Source organism: Bombus huntii, chromosome 2 (assembly GCF_024542735.1).
Source record: "Bombus huntii isolate Logan2020A chromosome 2, iyBomHunt1.1, whole genome shotgun sequence".
NCBI lineage: Eukaryota > Metazoa > Arthropoda > Insecta > Hymenoptera > Apidae > Bombus > Bombus huntii.
Window position 1 is genome coordinate 15188799 of NC_066239.1, and position 19528 is coordinate 15208326.

Genomic DNA, 19528 nt, shown 5'->3' on the forward strand with positions numbered 1-19528 from the left:
GAAATATTATCAGTCTATTGTCAAGTTATAGAACATTATGGAAATTGCCAATTAAAGTCATAAAAAACAAAAAATAAGGAAGTTCGTTAAAATATGTGATTTTCCAATCAAGATATAGAATTTATTCGAGTAATATAGATTACGGTAGAGATGGTGACGGTAACAATGAGTGGACTGATTCTTCGTGCGAAAACAAATTGGAAGCGCAGAGCGATGTATTGTTTCAGCGAATATCGATTTTAAAGCACGGTTTTAAAGTACGTGTGCGTTTGACTAGGTGTGTTAATTAATATTGCTGTCTGATTTTCGATATGTAAATACAATATCTACATATCTTTAAACTTATGATAATTGAACTAACAATTATTTTAAATTTAAATTAAACATGATAATTGAACTAACAATTTTTTTAAATTTAAATTAATATTTATCCTTTTAAATGCAACAATTTTTTTTAATAATAACTTCACGCGTAAGTCAGCTGCGCACATATTTGATCGTTCTTTAAAGCTTGAATCTCTGCGAAGAGAAAAAATCTTTCAACCAACAAGAACTGGTTCTACGTTTTCTATCCATTTCCTTCCAGATAAATCTCTCTATCTAAAATCCTTATTTCCGTATTTCCTTGAAAAGGTTAAAGTCGTTTTGTATAAAATCCAACGTAGAGAAGAAGGAAGATCCGCAAAAGATTCTTTCAGCTTTACCTATGTTTGAGCTCGAATCAAAGCAATCCTATTCCCAATAGGGTGACTATGCGTTTAACTTCTCATAGAATCTCTCTGATTCCGTGTGATACCTTCGGTGTTTTTGAAGTATGTAATTGATGTCGTAACGTCGACGCTTTGCAGTGCGAATTCAATTTTGAGTTGCAATTTCCCTGTTTGCGTGGCAAAAGCATAAAATCGATAAACACGTTTTCTTTGCCGATGGCGCACTGTAAATATAAATATTTGAATAAATATCGCGAATTTCATGTTGCTAAAAGATTTATACTATTTATTCGTAAATAACTGTTGGATATGTTTAAGTTGAAACCACTGCATTAGGTCTTTTTTCTTGTTTAAAATTATTTGTATTGGTAAATTGAATGAAAGTTCTAACATGTAATTTGTTCTTCTCTTATAAATAGTTTACGGAGGATAAAGCGTGGGTAACTCACGACTGTCGCGATCATGACACTATACATACCTATGTATAGCACGTATACTAAGCTAACTAAAATAGCAAGTCAGAGAAATGGAAACTTAGGAAAATCTAAAGGAAGATAAAACGTTCGAGCCTTGCCAGGAATATAAGATGCTAAGTAATCTTCCTAAGTAATCTCCTCCAGCTTTTTCTAGTTTGATCAATAATTATTAGTACATGTTAGGAAAATAAATAGAATTTTTGTTCTCAAGCGAGGTATAATTTAAATTTTGTATGTACACAAAAATGTTAAATATCTGTAATAAACATGGTATAATCAATTTTTTTACATAAAATTATATTGTATAGGCTATTGTTATTTAAACATTTTAAATTGGATGAAGGAAAAAAATGACGCAAATAAAACGTAGGACATTTTAATTAAAGAGACTAATATAGAGATTTATCTACTTAACTGTGATTAAATCATCTCCACTTAACGCTCTACCTCTTCTATTAATTATGCTTCGTTAAACTATGATTACAGAGGATGGGTTTTTTGATAAAATGACATTCTGACAAATATATATAGATCGATATATATATAGATATAGATAGACAAATATATAGATTCTTACAACAGTAGTTATGAATGAACAGTAGTTATTGTATCAATTCCGTTCTTCAGAAGCTTCATTTGTGAAAAGACAATTCGCCAGAATATGGATTCACTGTAGTTATAGCTGTAGGATTTCAATCTAGTTGACAGACTTGCTTTACGTAGAGAATATCTGTCTCTTGTTCTACCTTATCGCGATTCTCTCCTCATCTTATACGCTTTGTCGAGCAAAGTAATATTGGCATATATCTCGGCTCTGGTTACAATCATTAGTTTCCGCCTAAACGGTTAGAATCACATAGCTCGCGCTCTACTCTCGTTTATTCAACATTCAGGCCATATGGTCGCATGCGACGAGTTTTATGTTAATTCCGACCGATTACAATACCTTTCTTTCGTTTACAAGGAACGACGAGACTGGCAGTTGCGTGATTTCCAATGCAAAAGCCGCGATATCTGCACGATAACCTAACCTCAACCGATTTTGTTGTACTATTCTTATGTGGACTTCGTTTGTACCACAACTTCGTCGTAACAAAAATAGAATACGTAGAACACGGCATTCCGTTATGCGATATTGTCGATTCCTAACATCCGAAAAATCAGAGATAATTTTTTCCCTACAGTTGTACATTTGTGTGAAAAATTACGAACGTAAAGTTGTTTGGTGCATGCACAGTCCTCCCCTCCCCTGCATTTGCGTGGACATGCTAGAAAGATTCACTTTTCCACGGTGAAACTGTATGAAATGTATTATAATTTCATTTTTACAAAGGTCGAACATCCTACTATGCATAAATTTAATATTAATATAAGCAGGTTTCGTGTTAAGTATTACATCTGACGTATAAGCACACGTGTGTACGAGCCTTGGTTTTAAATGTCTTATAGTAGACACCGAAAAGATTATTCAGTTGGATATCTGACTCAACATCAATATTTTACTAGGAGATAACATGTTAAGAACACGTTGGTGGATGGCATGGGAGATGATGAATGAAGACATACTTCTGTGAGATACATAAAATAGTAGTCAGAACGTATTTTGGCGCTTGGGGACAGCAACAGCTGGTGATACTGTCATACACCTCCATTTATAAACTTTCGAAAATCGATGTGACCTTCAAACTTTAGTGTATTCTGTTTCACAGCACAAAATGTTTCCGAAACGTACGTTTATTGTTACAATGAACTTGACTAATGGCTCTGAAATACTATCCTTGAAAAAACAATGGGGGAATTGGAGCAAAAAAAAGAAGGAAATAAACAAAGACCTTGTTGGTTCGTAAAAATAAAATATGCTACAGGAAAAACTTTTTTCAACGGATTGAGATGCGACGAGCTTTAAAAGCTATGACGCGAATCGAGCGTTTGTCTACAAGAGCGCATTTTCGGTGGATATATAGATATACATGTATATGTGACGAAATATACTAAAGCAATATTGACCCTTTGTCGCTGAAAGTATCAAACTACAAAACTTCCTTTCAAATTTTCAGAATAAGAAAATCAGGATCATGATAAATAATTGGAACATAATTAAAAATAATATATCTTCTCTATAAGATAATGAATACATTGGTTCATTTAATTTTTATGGATATTCAAACGCTTCTGTGAAATAAAACGTCAAGATTATAGAGTATAAAATTCATAGCTATGAAATAACTAAAACTCTGATGTATTATTAAAAATATACGTTAGGTTGTATGTAGTGATACATACAAAGATTACATGTACAAACCCATAATTAACACAATGCTACCGCAACCATTCTGCAATCTACCTTGCCCAAAACACTCTTCCAGTCACCTCCAAACTCTTCAATTCTCTCCACCTAATCACCCACAAACCATTCACAAACATGCAATTCTCGACAAAAGAAGAACTTATCGTCAGTTGTCCTTAACATCTCGTTCATTCATTTGGTCCCTATCCCCCTATTTCCTCCCACCGTGATGATCGCACTACATTTTTCCACATTTTCTACATTTTTCTCTATTCTATTCTCTGGATGACCTGAATTCTCGAGCAGTCGAGTGACGATTGATCTGTACAATTGATCGATTTCTTTTTACTACAGCCATGCAGAAAATTTCGCCTTGGAAAAGAATGTTGTGATTTCGAATGCTTGGATCACCTGAAGAACGTTACCGGAAGTGGTAAAATTTATGTCTTTGATTATGATGCATCCTCCAGCTCCTCGACTCAGCGACAAACGCTACTCTGGGTGATGAGCGTAATGGTGCTATTGCGGCTAATTTAATTTTTCAACAAGGATCCAGATGGCGCCGTTGACGGAATTCTTTCGCTATAAACGTCAACGATCAACATCAGCCATCAGGCAATTTCATATTTGTGACTTATTTCTTCTGTGTTATTTCTTCTAATTTTATTGTTAGTTCTTCAATTTGTATTCCAAAAGATTGAACTCTTTTTACGTGCGTGTGTGTTTTTCTTTTTTTTGTAACTCGTCGAGTTGCAATTCTAATTTTTGCACTTCCTCCTTCATGTCCTCTATGTGTTTCTCGAACTCTTGTGTCGTCCTGTCTTTGTCGGAACATTCTACTTGAAGATCAGCGAGTTGATGCTCGGGATCGTAATTCAATTTTTGGTCGTTAGCAGTAATAAGCTCACGTAACTTCACTTTTGAACTTGATCTTGTTTGGTCTTGATTGTGTTTTCGTGGTGCTTGTGGTGTTCTAAAAGTAATCGTCACGTTACTTGCATTTTTAGTGCACATTGATACACTGCACTCTGCAGTTCTCCTATTTTCAAACTTGCTTCATTTAAGGTAACTTTATGAATTTCCGATTGATGCTTTAACATTTGATGTAAGCCTTCTATTGCTGTTTCACGTTCTTTCAACTGTTCATTAAATTCGTTGTTTAGCATATCCACTCGAGAAATTCCGAGTTCTTGAGCATCGTTTCTTCTTTTAGAAATTTGGCTTATTTTCTCTCGCCTGCTGCTACATGTTGCTGTCATTTTATCAACTTCTTTCTTCTTTTTTTTTCTTTTTTTTTTTTTTTTCTTGAACTTAAAATCTTGATTTAAGGTTTGTGTTTCACTATATGATTTATTATTATTAACTAGTTCAACATTATTTTCAGTAGATTTTTTTTTCGCGTGATTTTTATACTTATTTAAATAGTTTTACACGAACAAATGCATCGTACGTCAGATATACCATTTTTAATAAATTGTCGCCTTTACAACTCGAGTTACCTCTGAACGAGTCGCATGATTGATCAATAAGCCATGAGTAATTATGCAAATTCAGTTTTTTTTTCATCTATCTATCTGAATATTATAACAAAGACTTTACATTGAATATTTTATTAAAATTGTAAGTTTTTCATAAACGCTTCAAAATCCACAGTCTATTGATCAACTCCTCTATCCTTTCTCTTTCTCCTCACTAAAATAGATAAATTCCTAATGTAGTTTGTGGATAATATTTTTTTTTTTTTTTTTTTTTTTTTTTTTCTAAAGCAAATCACATTTATCATCTGATATATTTTTTGAAATAATTTCTGTCTGTACATTTTCTTCTTTTCCCTTACTCCTCTTTCTCTTTCTAATGAATTCTTTTTATTCCGTAAAATAGTTTTTGTATATTCAATTTTGTTAAGTGCAATCCTTATTTCTGATAACTTACTTTTATTAGATAATTCTTGTGAATCTTCTACTACATCTTCCATATCATTTTGAGTGCGGCTTCTACCTTCAGTAAATTTAATATCTTGAACCGTATCATTAATTTCAATAGCTCTTTCGGTATCAAGTTTTTTTTTTTTTTTTTTTTTATTTATTTGTTGAAATTACAATCAATTCTCGCGTTGGGAATTTTCAGTAATTTTTCTGGCGTGGCGCAGTGACATGGCTGTTTATTTACAATAAGTTAATACTTATTATAGATAGGTATAATTTATAAGTATTATAAGTTCGGTATCAAGTAAATCGCACTTATTATTTAATATACCTTTTGAATTGACTTCTGTCTCTGTAGTTTCTTCTTCTGTATCTTCTTCGAGTTTTCTTCGTTCTTCTAATCCACCCTTCTCATTTTCTAGGATCTTCCTTGGTGTTACGCCGCCTAAAACATCTGCACGCCAGCCCGCGCCAGCTCGCACCACCGGACAACAACCAGCCTGCGTAACGTCACTTCGACCCTCAATAAACCTAAGGACCCACCATAACTTTCACTTCCCTGTAGTGTTTCGCCATGTGTCTTCAATCCGTTTGTCTTGAAGAATTTCTAAAGCTTAAAAATATTCTCGAAACACAGTCGGTTTTTAGAGAGGTCCTTGGGTTTATTAGACGTACTTAAAACACGGAGAAAGCGGGTATGCACCCATTAGGAAAATCCGAATAGCCCTCTAATAAAACAAGCTATGTTTTCCTCACGCACACAGTCATCTATCCACCACGATGGTAGGAGACTTCCTACTCATCCCTTCGAGCAGTAGTGCAGGTCATGACCAATCGACACCGCGGTTCGTTACCCTCACTTTTCCTAACGAAAGTGGGGACAACGAATCCGCGTTCTTTAGGCACAGGGGCATACCCACACCGAACTTTTCTTCTGTATTAGAAAAAGAGCGACAGTCAGTCTAAAAACTAACGCCTAACGCGGCAGTCTACACATAGCGCGAGAGTCGCATACTTTACGAAAATCTTTTGTCGGTTCTCGGTGTTGTCGAACATACATCTTCTCTCCTAAATATATTATAGTACTAAGTACATTAATACATTAATCTCCATTATAAGAGCCCTGCTCTAGCGTACATATCTATCACATCTTCGTGCGACAAGTTGTTAACTATTTATTTCTCTACGTCAGTGTAATCTGTAAAGTGTTGGAAATATATAATTTATAATTCAGTGAATCACAGTGTTATACAAACTCAATTACCCCTATTATCTCAACGGAAATCAGGGGATCGATCAATTCGTGGTGTCGATTGATATAATCGTACGACCCCCGTTGACGTCTCTCCTCGCGGTTACGTCTCCCCGCAATTGGTCGGAATTTACACTTGTATTTTCATCTTCTTTAACTTCGACTTTATCCGATCTCCTAGGTCTGCCTCTATGTTTCGCTTCATCAGTTGCTATTACACCCGTTACTGCATTATCATTTTCTACAGATTTATACCTATCGCTATCACTAGCTGTGTTCGTTAAAAGAACTTGCCTTCGTTGACGAACTTATCAGTTGTTTCGTTTTCACTATCTGAAATTGATTTTTGTTTAACACCTCTTTTTTCTTCTTTGGCAAATTTATTTTCTACATTTTCCGATGCCTTTTGTTTATTAATTATTTCAGACTTGTCTTCGATTAATTTCGTCTTTAAAGCGCTTCGCAAAATTTTATTTGTGTTTGATTGTCTGGTTTGATTATAAACAATTTCTTCAAATTTTGGCGAAGTAGCAGGCTTTGCAGCAACATTATAACGACTGCTCCGTTTACTACTATCTAACATAGATGGAGATGGATTCTTGTCATCTTTATTCTCTAAAGACTTCTCTTGTGTATTAGCATCTAAATTTCTCGACATAAGATCTGCTGAAGTTTTTTATTCTGTAGTGTCACACGCATTTTTCGCTGTCATCATTTGGTCTTCTTCTATAAGCAAATGTTCATTATTGTAAGCATTATCTCTTGCTTTTTGTATGGATTCTAATGATATATTTTGTTCAACGTTGTCTATTGATTTTGTATCATTTTCAGCAGTTGATTTACTAACTGCTTCTAATTCCTTCGTTTCAATTTGGTTTTCTTTATTTGTATCGCCGTCCAAAATATTTCTCATTGAAATATTATCCTTCTTGTTATGATCTTTTTCTGCTTCTCCTAAACTTTTACTTTTTTTGTCGAACCGTTCTTGTAAATTTTGAGTATCTTGTGACGAAGATGGTGACAAATCATTATACAATACTGCAATATCTTCTTTCCTTCGTTTCACAGACTCTTTCTGGTATTCTGTTGAGCTATTGACATCAAACATTAAGTCTGTTTTAATGAAAATATAATCCTGTGAAGCGGTGTCAATTGATACTTTCTTTTCATAAGAATTTTCTACATTAGACTGCAATTCTTTTGAAAATTCTTTCAAAACCATTTCTTCATTTCCTACAGTAACGTCTGTTTTCTCCAAGCTTTTGTTCAAATTATTAGAAACTAAACTACCCTGATAACTCCGACTAGTCGCTGCTTTAATAGTCTCCTTTAACAGTTTTCTTAACTTGATTTCGTTCTGCTTCTGCATAGCGTCTAGTATGGCCCGAATACTTGGATCCACACCAGTAGCCATAGCCAAGCCGGTGAAAATTATCCTTTGTTCCGTGGTATATATAGGGTAAAACGAATGGTAGACCGCAGCATAGTGGTTTCCAACGATCCACACTTGTTCTAATTCCTCACTCAACGTCTTTCGTGTCCATTGACGTAGAAAAAAGTAAGTTATTGTAATATCGGAATATATTAAAGGTGTAATTTTGTCCGATTAATTATAATTTATTAATAATGGATTGAAAATACAGATATTACAGACAGAAAATACAGACAGAGAAACGATGTTTGATTAACAGGAAAACTAAATGCAACGCTCGTATTTACATCAAATAACTTGACAACTATTTGGTAACTCTCTCTCTCTCTCTCTCTCTCTCTCTCTCACTAGCAACTCTAACACTCGACAACACTCGCAACTCAATTCTAACGACTCTATGCTTCGACGTCTCGATCAACTCTGAACCTCGCCAATGCATTCCTGCTCGGTCCTGCACGCACACACACGCACACACACACACACACACACACACACACTTTTCGGCTCACATACTCTGGCCTCTCGATTGCCACTCCTTGAAATATGAAACCGTACTTCTGTTTTGACGCTGCTTATCTTTTCTCGCGTCACTGTTACTAGGCGCTCTTGGATGTAAACAAACCACAAAAAGACGGCGTACACGGTGTTTTCTAATTTCAGCCGATCTCCAATCAAAGCTATTCTACGATATTACATTATCGTATAATAATAAGCTTTTAATCGTTTAATAATAACTCGTCAAGTAGAAATTCCACACGAAGCATTGTGAAGAATAATACTTGAAGAAGATCTATGTTCTTACGAGATTGGCTGTCTACAAGAACTTTGTTGGATAGATTGTATCGTTTGACGAAAATTTTATTGTTGAAAGTTAAGAAAGTTGGAAAGAAAACCCACGCTGTCTCGAAGATGTCTTGTTTTTCAGATGCTGTAAATTGACAAATAACTAGATATTAGTATTGACATTATTTGATGTCATATCTGACCTTAAAGTATAAATAAAATCAATCTAGGAATTAATGAAATTTCAAACATTTTTTCTAAGAAAACAGAAGTTTCGTTCCTCCTAATGAGTATCACATGATGCAATAGAAAAATAATTTGACATTGAAAATCGTGTCAAGATCAATTTCGAAGCTATAAAATCGTCTTAAAAAAACGCTGTGATAAAAAATTTTTTGACACCTTGTACAAAGGTGTATATCAACGTAAGTGTACCTGTATGTCTATATTCGAGATTATTTATCTATTCAAGATAGCAAAGTAAAAATACTATATAGAGGATTTAATTAATGTGTGGATCAACGTATGTATCACTATATGTAACAATAATATTGACTGTATATGTACGTGTGTAATAAAAGATTTCCGGTTTACAATGTTTACGATACTGATATAAAAATACCATATAGAGGATTTAATTAACGTGTATATCTACGTATATATCATTATATGTAACAGTAACATTATGTGCATATGCGTATAATATTGGTTAAATGTTAAATGTTAAATGTTAATATTGGTTAAATGCGTTAAAGTGAAATGTTATTTACCTATTCAAGATAGCAAAGTAAACATACCATATAGAGGATTTACTACTGTTAACACTCGGTATTCTCGTATTCAAAGTATTTAACCAAATAATTTGGGAATCCAGCGGACGAGCTTGTATTTAATATGATTATATTTAATATAACAACTTTACTCAATATACGCGTAGCATTTTAAATGTCATGAGGGTTGCAGCGGACTCAATTTTAATGTACCTCGATATCTTAGCTTCTTATAATATCCTAATAAAATGTTATTTATCGATTACAATTGTCCTGTCGTATTTTATAGTGTTTGCTTTATAAATGTGAACTTTATTCAAAAAGAGTTCATCGATGATTATCCATTACAGGTTGTTAATAAACCTGAATTATGCACAAAGGAATTGCCGTTAATAACTTAAGATTCTCTGCCCGTCGTACAGGGTACATATAGTAATTATTCTCGACGATCGTAACGTTTAAGTCCAATTCGAGCTTATAGTCCCATGCGAGTTAAACAACGACAATAGTTTGAATTTCTATTTGTTCGTTTGTCGTCTGTTTATACCCGGAGCACCTGCTGTAAACCAATACAAAATTTATTAGATCTATAAATAACACATATAAAACTTATTAATTTATAATTAATATAAAATAGGAGAGCACGAAACTTCCTATTTTATGGATATGTTAAATCTTTGTAAAAAATACCATATCATTAGTATCATTTTAATCGTTCTAAAGGATTTAGCCGCATAAAGCTGTGACCCTTGGAAGAATCGATGTTCACGCGTGACAAATTGAAATTGTGCGAAGGTTCCGGTACGAACATCACAAGCCGAACATCGATACCAGGGGCACAGGCACATGTTCTGGGTTCATTATATATTTATAAAGGGCTGACGATTCAGTGGATGGTCCGGGTAAATTTAAATTGTAAATGAACGCATTGCTGGTTTCAAGTAAAAGCCTGGATAAGAGCGGATATGGTATGAGAGTCTGTCGTGGAAAGGGGAACAGGCCGCTTTTATTTGTAAAGTTTGAATCTCCTCGATATTGAAGATGTTGAAGCTGCAAGTATGTATTTCATTTTAATCCATTCGAGACCGAGATTTAATTGTAAAACGATACCTAGGTGTCGGTACGATCTGAATGTTTAGTTAGAATGATTCTGTGTTTTACTCTCTCCAGGGTATCCTTTTCATACTTTGATTTTAAATCGATGACAATCTTAAATAGTATGCCTCATATTTTTAAAATATAAAATTATATACTATGTTATTCTATAATGTATTATGTACAGTTATATATATATATATATATATATATATTATATTATATTATATTATATTATATTATTTATTACATATATATATATTATATTATATATATATATATATATATAATAATAATATATTGAAAAAAATATGAAATTAACATGATATATACATTACTACATAAGTTATATATAAAATATGTATATTATACCCTTGCCTACTGACTGATATGAATTTCTTTCGGTCTCGAATGCGTTAAAAGAGAGCGCAAAGAAGTCGAAATTACTTATTGTAATTAGTAAAACGACCTGAGAGGCAGACAGGTACAAGAAAGAAGGAATATTATATTAGCGGCATTATCATGTTTTTGCTCTCTTTAAGTCTTTCATCGAGACAGACAATCTACAGGTATTAATCGACCAATTTCTCCAAGCTGATAACTTCGAATCGATGTTTATATATAAGAAGTGTTATGTGTTAATCTGTCTAAATGTTTAAAAGGTGTTATAAATTAAATGTTGTTAAACGATACGTAATTGCCTTTTGATCGTAAATTTTACTATCAAGGGGTCTTTTATGTATGCGTAATCATTGTGAATTATAACAATTTATGTGATCGATATTAAAGGTGTTTAAAAGCATATTATTATTATATATTATTATTCTATTCTCCTATATTATTATCCTATATTATTATAGCATTCCTATATTATTATAATATCCAATTACATGTTGATACACAAGATATACAGATTATTATTTATAACGTTTTGGTTTTCTTAATTGAGTCATTCATTTAGTACAAATGATAAGAAATTAGTAATAATTCGCAAAAAAAGGATATTGTAGTAGAAATATTATAAAAAAACATTTTCTGTTTTAGTGTAGAGTTACTCCTTCTTACAGACAGTGTCGTACAAATCTGTACGTCTCTGAGAAAATGTAGGTATCTGAGCCCTTACTTCCTCAACAACTTTTAGATCTGTTAGAAAAAAGAAACATACGAAGTAATAAGTAATGCTTACTAATAAATTCAACAAATACAGAGGAAGATGGCTAAATCGATAAATTAACGAGACTAAAAATTAATTACATCATGGATCTCTCGCTTTTAATTTTAAGCTGTAAATTACCGATATCGGTGACTGCCATATTCTCTTGAGTTTCCAAATCGTAAAGAATCTCTCCCCAGGGATTGGTCAACTGTGTATGCCCCCATGCGACGTAACTTGCTGAAGGAACACGAGCCGGTGATATGCAAGCAACGTATAATTGATTATCATTCGCTCTGGAACGCTGAAGTAATGACCAGTGCAGTGGTCCAGTGGTCATATTGAATGCCGCTGGATATATCAGCATTTGGCAACCTAACCCAGAGAAGCAGGAAATATGAAGCCACCGAATACCAATTAACTTCGTAGTTGCACGGTTCACATTCCATCATTTCTGAATATGCGAGGACAGTCCTCTTATTGTGCTTTTAATTCTTTTATTTGTTTCATTTTCAGCAAATATACTGGTTTTTTAAATTAAGCTTCTTTTTATACAGATATTTAATTTTTTGCTAGTTAAGTATTGATCGATTAAGTTACTGTACCTTTGTTCCGATAAATGCGTGCCATTTCCTCGAATCTAATATCATAGCATATGCCAATACCTATTTTGCAGCCCTTCACATCGAACGTCGTTAGGGAGTTACCAGGACTGAGTGAATCACTCTCTCGAAAAGTAATCTTATTAGGAATGTCGATGTCGAATAGATGTACCTAATAACATAAAAATGTAGTCGCTAATTCTATTGCTGCAACTTTTGTAATTTAATATCAAAGTTACCAACTCCTAAACTTTAATTATTTTTTATTTAATAACTGACAGCGTTTTTATCACTTTCTTTTATTAAAAAATCTTATCATTTAATAATGTTTAAAAAGGAGAAAAAATAAGTATTTTCGTATGTGAAAAATTTATATTACACATTACAACAAAAATGGGCGTTTTCCGTATCATAACGTATTTTATAAACCGTAAATTATAGAATTGGTTATAGTATACGTATGTACATACATATGTATATTCCTAAATTATTCCTAGATAGAGTCACTTTCTTCACCCCAATATTTTCAAATTCAAAGCCATAAAGGAATATATTACTTACCTTTCGGTGTTTTGCTATCAAAGTTCCATCGGGACCCCAAATAGTACAGGTATTGTACAATTTATCGCCCTCTATTTCAGGCATCGTACCACCAACTACATAGATGTTGTTTTCTTTAGCTGCATTCGATAAAGCAACGCTCGTTTCACCATCAGGAATACTCTCGGCGTATTTTCGAAAGTACTCTGCATTGCAATATTTCAATTAATGAAAAATAACTGTCTTTTGTTCCAACCATAAATTAAATTGAAATTTTTGTCAGTTTTTTATTTTTTAAATTATTAAAATAACTAAGTTTTATATCTCGACTTAATTAAATATGCAATTACTTAGCTAACAGTATATATAATAAATTGTTTCTACAGGTTCAAAATGAAAAATGAATATTTAGAAATATTTAATTACGACAATGCTATTTGTGTTAGCATCAGTGGCTTGTTACTCTACGACTTTGCTAGTACTTTTTGAAACATAAAGTTAGTTTTCAATTAACACTTATACTAGAGGCGGAATTATAAATGCAAAATAATTGATAATACCAATTTATAAGTACCTAATTATTAGTATCTTAAAAAATATATTTATACAAAAATCACGATAATCATGAAAATGGGGAAATCCTATATTCTCGACTCAATTCACAATCTTTATGGAAGTATAAACGGTAAGGTAATTTGTCTACTTTTACTTTTTTCTATATAGTTGTTACGCACATGGTAAATTATTGAAAAAAAAAAAAAACAAATTATTACGTATTCCATATGGTGAATTAAAGCATTCAGGAAGAGCTATAATATCAGCATTGCGCTCTTTTGCGCTAGAAATGTAGGAAACTGCCCGCTCTACATTTTTGCGTTTTACTTCATTTACTTCAAGTTGTACCAACGCCAAGCGAAATGCTAAAATGTTGGAAAAGTTAAATACATTCGGTTATATATTTCCCATACTTTTTATCTATAAATACTTTTTACATAGTGAATACTTACTCGACATCGTTCGCACTACTTGTTTAGCGATGTTTGTAAGTATCATAATGTTGAGGTTATGTATGGTACTACTCAATATCAACATTACGTAAGCAATACGCAGGGATTTTTAATAATTCTTGGTAAAGTTTAGGACATTAATTTTGATGTAATTGTAAACATTATTACATATTATAATCAAATGTAATTTCCAGTTAAGGGTAAGAAAATAAATATACTTTTGTAAAAATACATTTTATTATAAAATGTGTATAAATAAAATTGTACAATTTATCTTGAAAGTAAAATGACCGAATACGTTCCTGGAAAATATTACTGCCTACTAAATGATCGAGATCTTGATCTTTCTCGTCTTTTGTGTTTCTTTCTGTCTGCATAATCTCTGGATTTCTTATCTCTAACTTTTTCTCTTTCTTTGTCTTTCTTTTTATGTTTTTTACTTGATCTTTCAGATGAGCAATCGTGTTTTTTATGTTTCTTTGACTTCTTCAATCTTTTTGATTTATAAGAATCACTACTATTAGAATTACTTCTTTCTCTCCGTCTCTTCTTTTCAGAATCACTATCGCCGTCGTCATTAGATTCGGAGCGCCTTTTCCGTCTTTCTGATTTTTTATCCCCCATTTTATCATACTTGTCCTTATTATGCATCGTACTTTTGATTTTCTTTCGTTTATTACTACTCTTGTCACCATCTTCACTGTCTTCGGGTTCAGGGGACATTGATCTTTTTCTATCCGTCTTTTGCTTGAGTCCCTTGGATTCCTTGTCCTTATATTCCTCATACTTTTTTGTATCTGAAATTAACCCCATAAAATACTAAAAGCTAAAACCTCTACATTTATCATATTTCATATAAAAATATAAGGGACCTTTAAAAAATTGCTTACAACAACACACTTACAGGTACTCTTAAATTAGTTTTTCTACATGTCTGATTATGTCTTTATATGTCTATGTCAATTCAAATTTATTTTCTTAAAAGTCCCTTAATGAAAAACTAACTCTTCATACTAACTTAGAACTTTTGAGTTCTTTGAATATTCTGATTTAGTCACTGGCTGTACCATAAATTCATTTACAGATATTATATTTCCACCAAGAGCTAGTTTTATTATGAGCCTTCCTGCATCATCATCGAATCCTTCTATTTGACCATAATTATTACTTTGTTTTCCAGCTATAATTTTCACAAATGTTCCTTTCTCGATTTTAAGTTCTTCCTCTTCTTTTTTGGAATCTGTATTTTTCTTCTGCAATGCTACTTTGTCTGCGCCAAGACCCATACCTTTTGGTCGTAATTCTGGTATGACAGCTGCTACTAATCTGTAATAGTTAGTATAAAAAATTGTGAAATAAAAAATGATGTTCTCTGTTTACTTTCCAATAAGTGATGTATTAAACACATATAATTAATTTAATCTAGAGTAAAATTCATACTTTTCATTTCTACCAATTCCCTTTCCTGGTTGCCATCCCATTCCCCGTAACATTGCTACACCAAAAGCATCAATAGGAATTTTTTCATAATCTTCTAACGTAGACTGAAAAATACAAAACAATATTTATAATATGCAAATGTAATACATCTGTGCTTTGCAGATCTGTATGTTGATAACGTACCTGTTCTTTGCCTCTTAATGATTCATCTTCTACTAAAGGTAAAGTTAAATCATTTGTTTTAGTTTCATGTTCATTCTTTGACTTAAGTTCCTCAATGATTTCTTTAGCCGCTTGCTCTTCTAAAGTAACAACTTTATTTTCACTATCTTCAACTGGCTCTTTCTTTATTGATATTATTGGCGATGTTTTTCCATTAGATAGCTTTGACTCATTAACACTAGTGTCTTCTACCTTTTCCTTATCTGCCTTCGGAAGGAAAATGTCTGCATCTATTTTATTAACAATTCTATCGTGCCAGGTTTTTGAACCTAGCAATGGAATAATTAAAGGTTCATCTTTTTTTTCTTCCTCACTGAAATAAAAGATTGTTTTCAAATATATGTATTCCGTTATTGGTGATTTTTATAGGTTAGGTTGAGGTTATGTATTTCTCGATTATAAATTTTACTTTTCGAACTCACCCTATTACTTTAATACCTTTTTCATCAAGACATTCAATGTAATCAACTTTCTTTTCTTCTTGTGGAATAACATTTTTTAACACAGGTTTCCTAATAGATTTCGCAAAACCGAAAGAAATCTTCTTTCCCTCTTCTGCCATTTGTTTGTTATTTTAACACTGACTTATAGATCAATACACATGTATATATTAGACATAAAGATTGATATCACTTGAAACTATGTACATGAATCTAATATCCTACTATACTTTATTAATCTACTCACAATTACTTTCACATTACTAAAATTTTATTCCGACGATATATCAAGCGACTGAATAAGCGATATTAAAGTAAACATATATCAGAGAGGAAATAACAAGAAATGACGCCTATGGTTCTCTATGTTACCGAGCTGGTGCTGCACCATGCGGCCAAGTGCCGACAGCGGCTAGGATATCTTAGAGAGAAACTGAGAGTATTACCTCTTATGGTTCTCTTTGTTATCGGAGTAGTGCTGCACCATGCATCCAAATGCCGAAAGTGACACATGCTAGTATATGCCTGCCTATACGTTTGAATTGGAAAATTGATAATGTGTTCATGTGAAAGTTCATATTTCCCCAGGAGCTGTATTTTGATAGGTTTAAGCTTCTAATAGAGCATTTTAAACGCATAGAGTATACTATGAAGTAGAGTGCGGATCATTTTGTATTCATAGAGAATTTAAATGTATAGAAATGTACAGAATGCTCATGATATGCAAAAATATACAAAATACTCAAAGTAAACCAATCATCAAAAAGTTTAGAAGGTGAAACAAATTTCTTTAATAATACCTAGATTAATTTTTATTTGTTAACAATTTACATTCTACTACGCTTTTAATTCTATCCTAGTTTATGCACCATAGCGCATGACAGCGCTATTATGTCCTTTACAATTTATTCAAGATCATTCTATTTTCAGATCAGATTCTCTATTCCGCTTTTTTTTGCATCCTGCAAATTATCGTATAGAGATGTAAAACGAAGGCTATTGCTCGTTAAAATTTGGCGTACTTTTGTTTTCATGAAAATATACATATGTTGAATTAAATAAACTAAACTATTGATAATCACATTGAAAGTATATATATATCGCTTAGATTTCACAGGTTATTTCGATATTGAAGTACTTCTTATGTACTAACGAAGAAGATAAAACATACTAATACGAGTATAGTTCAACTGAGCGATTATGATAATGTTAATGCGCATCTCCGAACGTGCAGAGGATAAATGAGCAGATAAGTTGCTCCCATCACTTTCTCCTTTGTTTCATGCAACTGTAACTCATAGAATGTAATGTATAAATGTATATAACTATCCTTAACCGCATTGACGAAATGATGATAGACATAATCACTTGTTTGTCAGTTGAAGATCTTTTCTTTCCTCTTACTACATATTTATGTACTCTTAACTTGTCTTTTTAGCAATACTATCGCTCGTTTGTTCTACAGTTTTCAGAATTCTACCTTTTAGCGTTCTACAGACGATCGGAGCGTGAATGTGCCCGTAGCCTGCCTGTTCCTATAAGCTACGTTAAACGATCATCTTCGATTGTATTGGCTCGTAGATCGTAGAGGAAGTCATTTACCTATCTTTCGGAACAAGAACTACAGTTAAAAACAGCGACCAATTGAGAACGGTAGTTAAGTCTGCGAGTAGAGGGGTGAGCGTGTTTTAGCGGCGACAACAGCACACGGTATGCAGATACGAAGCCGGGGTAAACCGGGAAGCCGTAGTTCACGGACCGTAGTAAGCGTGGTAACTCTGAACAGTCAACGACATTCGAAAGCCGGCCACGCTCTGGAATCCAGGTAAATTTACTTGTTTTTTGTCTTAAATTTTCATTGAAATTTCTCTGCTTATAGATTATTATATGGTTAGAAATTGCATATTTTTGGAGATATCGGGGACTGGTACTTTTAAGCAATTTTGATTTTCATCGCTCATAAATTGAACCGAGAAAATTTCATCAATTTACTTACCGGTTATTAAAAAGTTTTAATGAAATGGGACAAATGGTAATTAGTTGCGGAAACAAGGACAGTTGTGCCAGAGTTACAGTGTGTCCTTTTAATTTCAATTAATTGTACAGCCTTAACGTGCAGATTTTGTTTTTATGCAAATGATGAGATATACGATACACTGGACTGGTTTCTCGATAGTTAACGTCTAAATGGTTAAAATAGGGAATGCTATAACAAAATTAATTCAAACATTTGATCAAAAGCCCATAATTTATCTTTCTTAGAAATAGTCTTATACTCTTACATATCTTTTATAAATTTTTCTTATATATATAAATCTAACATTTATCAAATATGTGACAATTTCTACTGCAATCAAACGTCTTATTTACCCTACGTAATGAAGCTAAGTTTAATTAACTTTCCTCAGTATCCTACATCACCAGTCACGCTCTCGATCCCGCTAGCTAAGCAATAAATCATCAAAAGTCGAGTTACAATTACGTTCTTATCCTACTTCAGAGCTCCTCACCTATCCGTTATCCAATTTCCTCTTCGGAATCCCATCGTGAAACCGACAATTATCTACTGTTCACCGGTATGCGTACAGTTGACCGAATCGAGGCAATGAGACAGCTGAGTTGAATGTTAAAAAGTTTGCATATTTTTGTAATTTGAATGGCGTAAGGGAAAATAAGACGTTTGATTCGCCCGAGATCGTTTCATCCTGTACGGCACCAACGTTTCATAAAATATTATATAACGCAATTTGGAAAACAGGGTTGAGAATCATAGTGGTGTAAGTTAGGCCATTGCCAGTTTTCATAAAATAATCCTCTGTGTTTATTACCGTAAAAAATAGATTACATCTGTTCAAACCGTGAAAACAGAAATGGCAGAGAATAAAGTTACGACCTAATCAGTTCTGAAACCAAAGGGAAGATATGTTTGAGAGTAAAAATGAATTCAAACATTTGGAATTACGACTTAAACCACTATGACATTGAATTTGTCGTATGAAACCTACGCGTTGGAGAACGTGTCGAGGATGTCCCGAAACGTAGTTACAAATTAAGACAGGTCCGCGAGGCTAACTGTAAAAGAGCGAGCGTAACTGTGCGGAGTGGATGTTAACGGAGAAGATCTTCCTGCCGAAGATTTGTTCCGCTATGTCTAGACGTTCTATCCTTTGTTTCCTCGTTGCATTTTTTTACCTTCATTTTATCGCCACGAACAGTGTTGCTCGTCGTGCTCTTAACCGTGCAACAGTCGGACAAAAACCCGTCCTGCCTCGTATATAGCGTTCTGTTCGACACGGTCCACGAACTTACGGACAGATTTTTCGCGATTAAAAGAACAAGATAAGACAATTTCACGGTGATCTCATTGTTGTATCTGTATACGGAAGTCTCATGG

At 33.2% G+C, this 19528-nt stretch overlaps 3 protein-coding genes across 7 annotated transcripts in view; 1 reads left to right on the plus strand and 2 right to left on the minus strand.

Annotated features, from left to right (window-relative positions):
• The window catches only part of LOC126878138 (omega-amidase NIT2-like), a 59749-nt gene extending 45625 nt beyond the window's left edge, over positions 1-14124 (minus strand). Inside the window, exons 1-6 of one of the 3 annotated variants that reach the window (XR_007695568.1) lie at positions 14033-14124; positions 13799-13945; positions 13047-13231; positions 12489-12657; positions 12025-12258; positions 8502-9010 (exon numbers count right to left, since the gene is read on the minus strand). Coding sequence is in view for 2 of the 3 variants with exons in the window: in XM_050640666.1 (XP_050496623.1) it covers positions 8799-9010; positions 12025-12258; positions 12489-12657; positions 13047-13231; positions 13799-13945; positions 14033-14117 (1032 nt within the window). In the remaining variant the exon portion in view is untranslated. Of the gene's footprint in view, positions 1-8398; positions 9011-11513; positions 11874-12024; positions 12259-12488; positions 12658-13046; positions 13232-13798; positions 13946-14032 lie in introns of those variants that run through there. The other 2 variants (XM_050640666.1, XM_050640667.1) reach the window with 2 other exon arrangements.
• LOC126878124 (uncharacterized) overlaps positions 1-19528 on the plus strand; it is a 63205-nt gene that overhangs the window by 40503 nt on the left and 3174 nt on the right. The window contains exons 1-2 of one of the 3 annotated variants that reach the window (XM_050640626.1): positions 13531-13710; positions 17600-17959. The gene's annotated coding sequence lies outside the window, so the exon portion shown is untranslated. Of the gene's footprint in view, positions 1-13530; positions 13711-17599; positions 17960-19528 lie in introns of those variants that run through there. The other 2 variants (XM_050640627.1, XM_050640625.1) reach the window with 2 other exon arrangements.
• LOC126878127 (G-patch domain and KOW motifs-containing protein) lies at positions 13653-16561 on the minus strand. Its single transcript, XM_050640632.1, has 6 exons — positions 16382-16561; positions 16117-16278; positions 15656-16007; positions 15473-15576; positions 15051-15358; positions 13653-14829 (listed from the first exon to the last, which is right to left on the minus strand). Exons 2-6 carry the CDS (start codon positions 16254-16256, stop codon positions 14345-14347), a joined length of 1389 nt encoding a protein of 462 aa, XP_050496589.1. The 5' UTR covers positions 16257-16278; positions 16382-16561; the 3' UTR covers positions 13653-14344.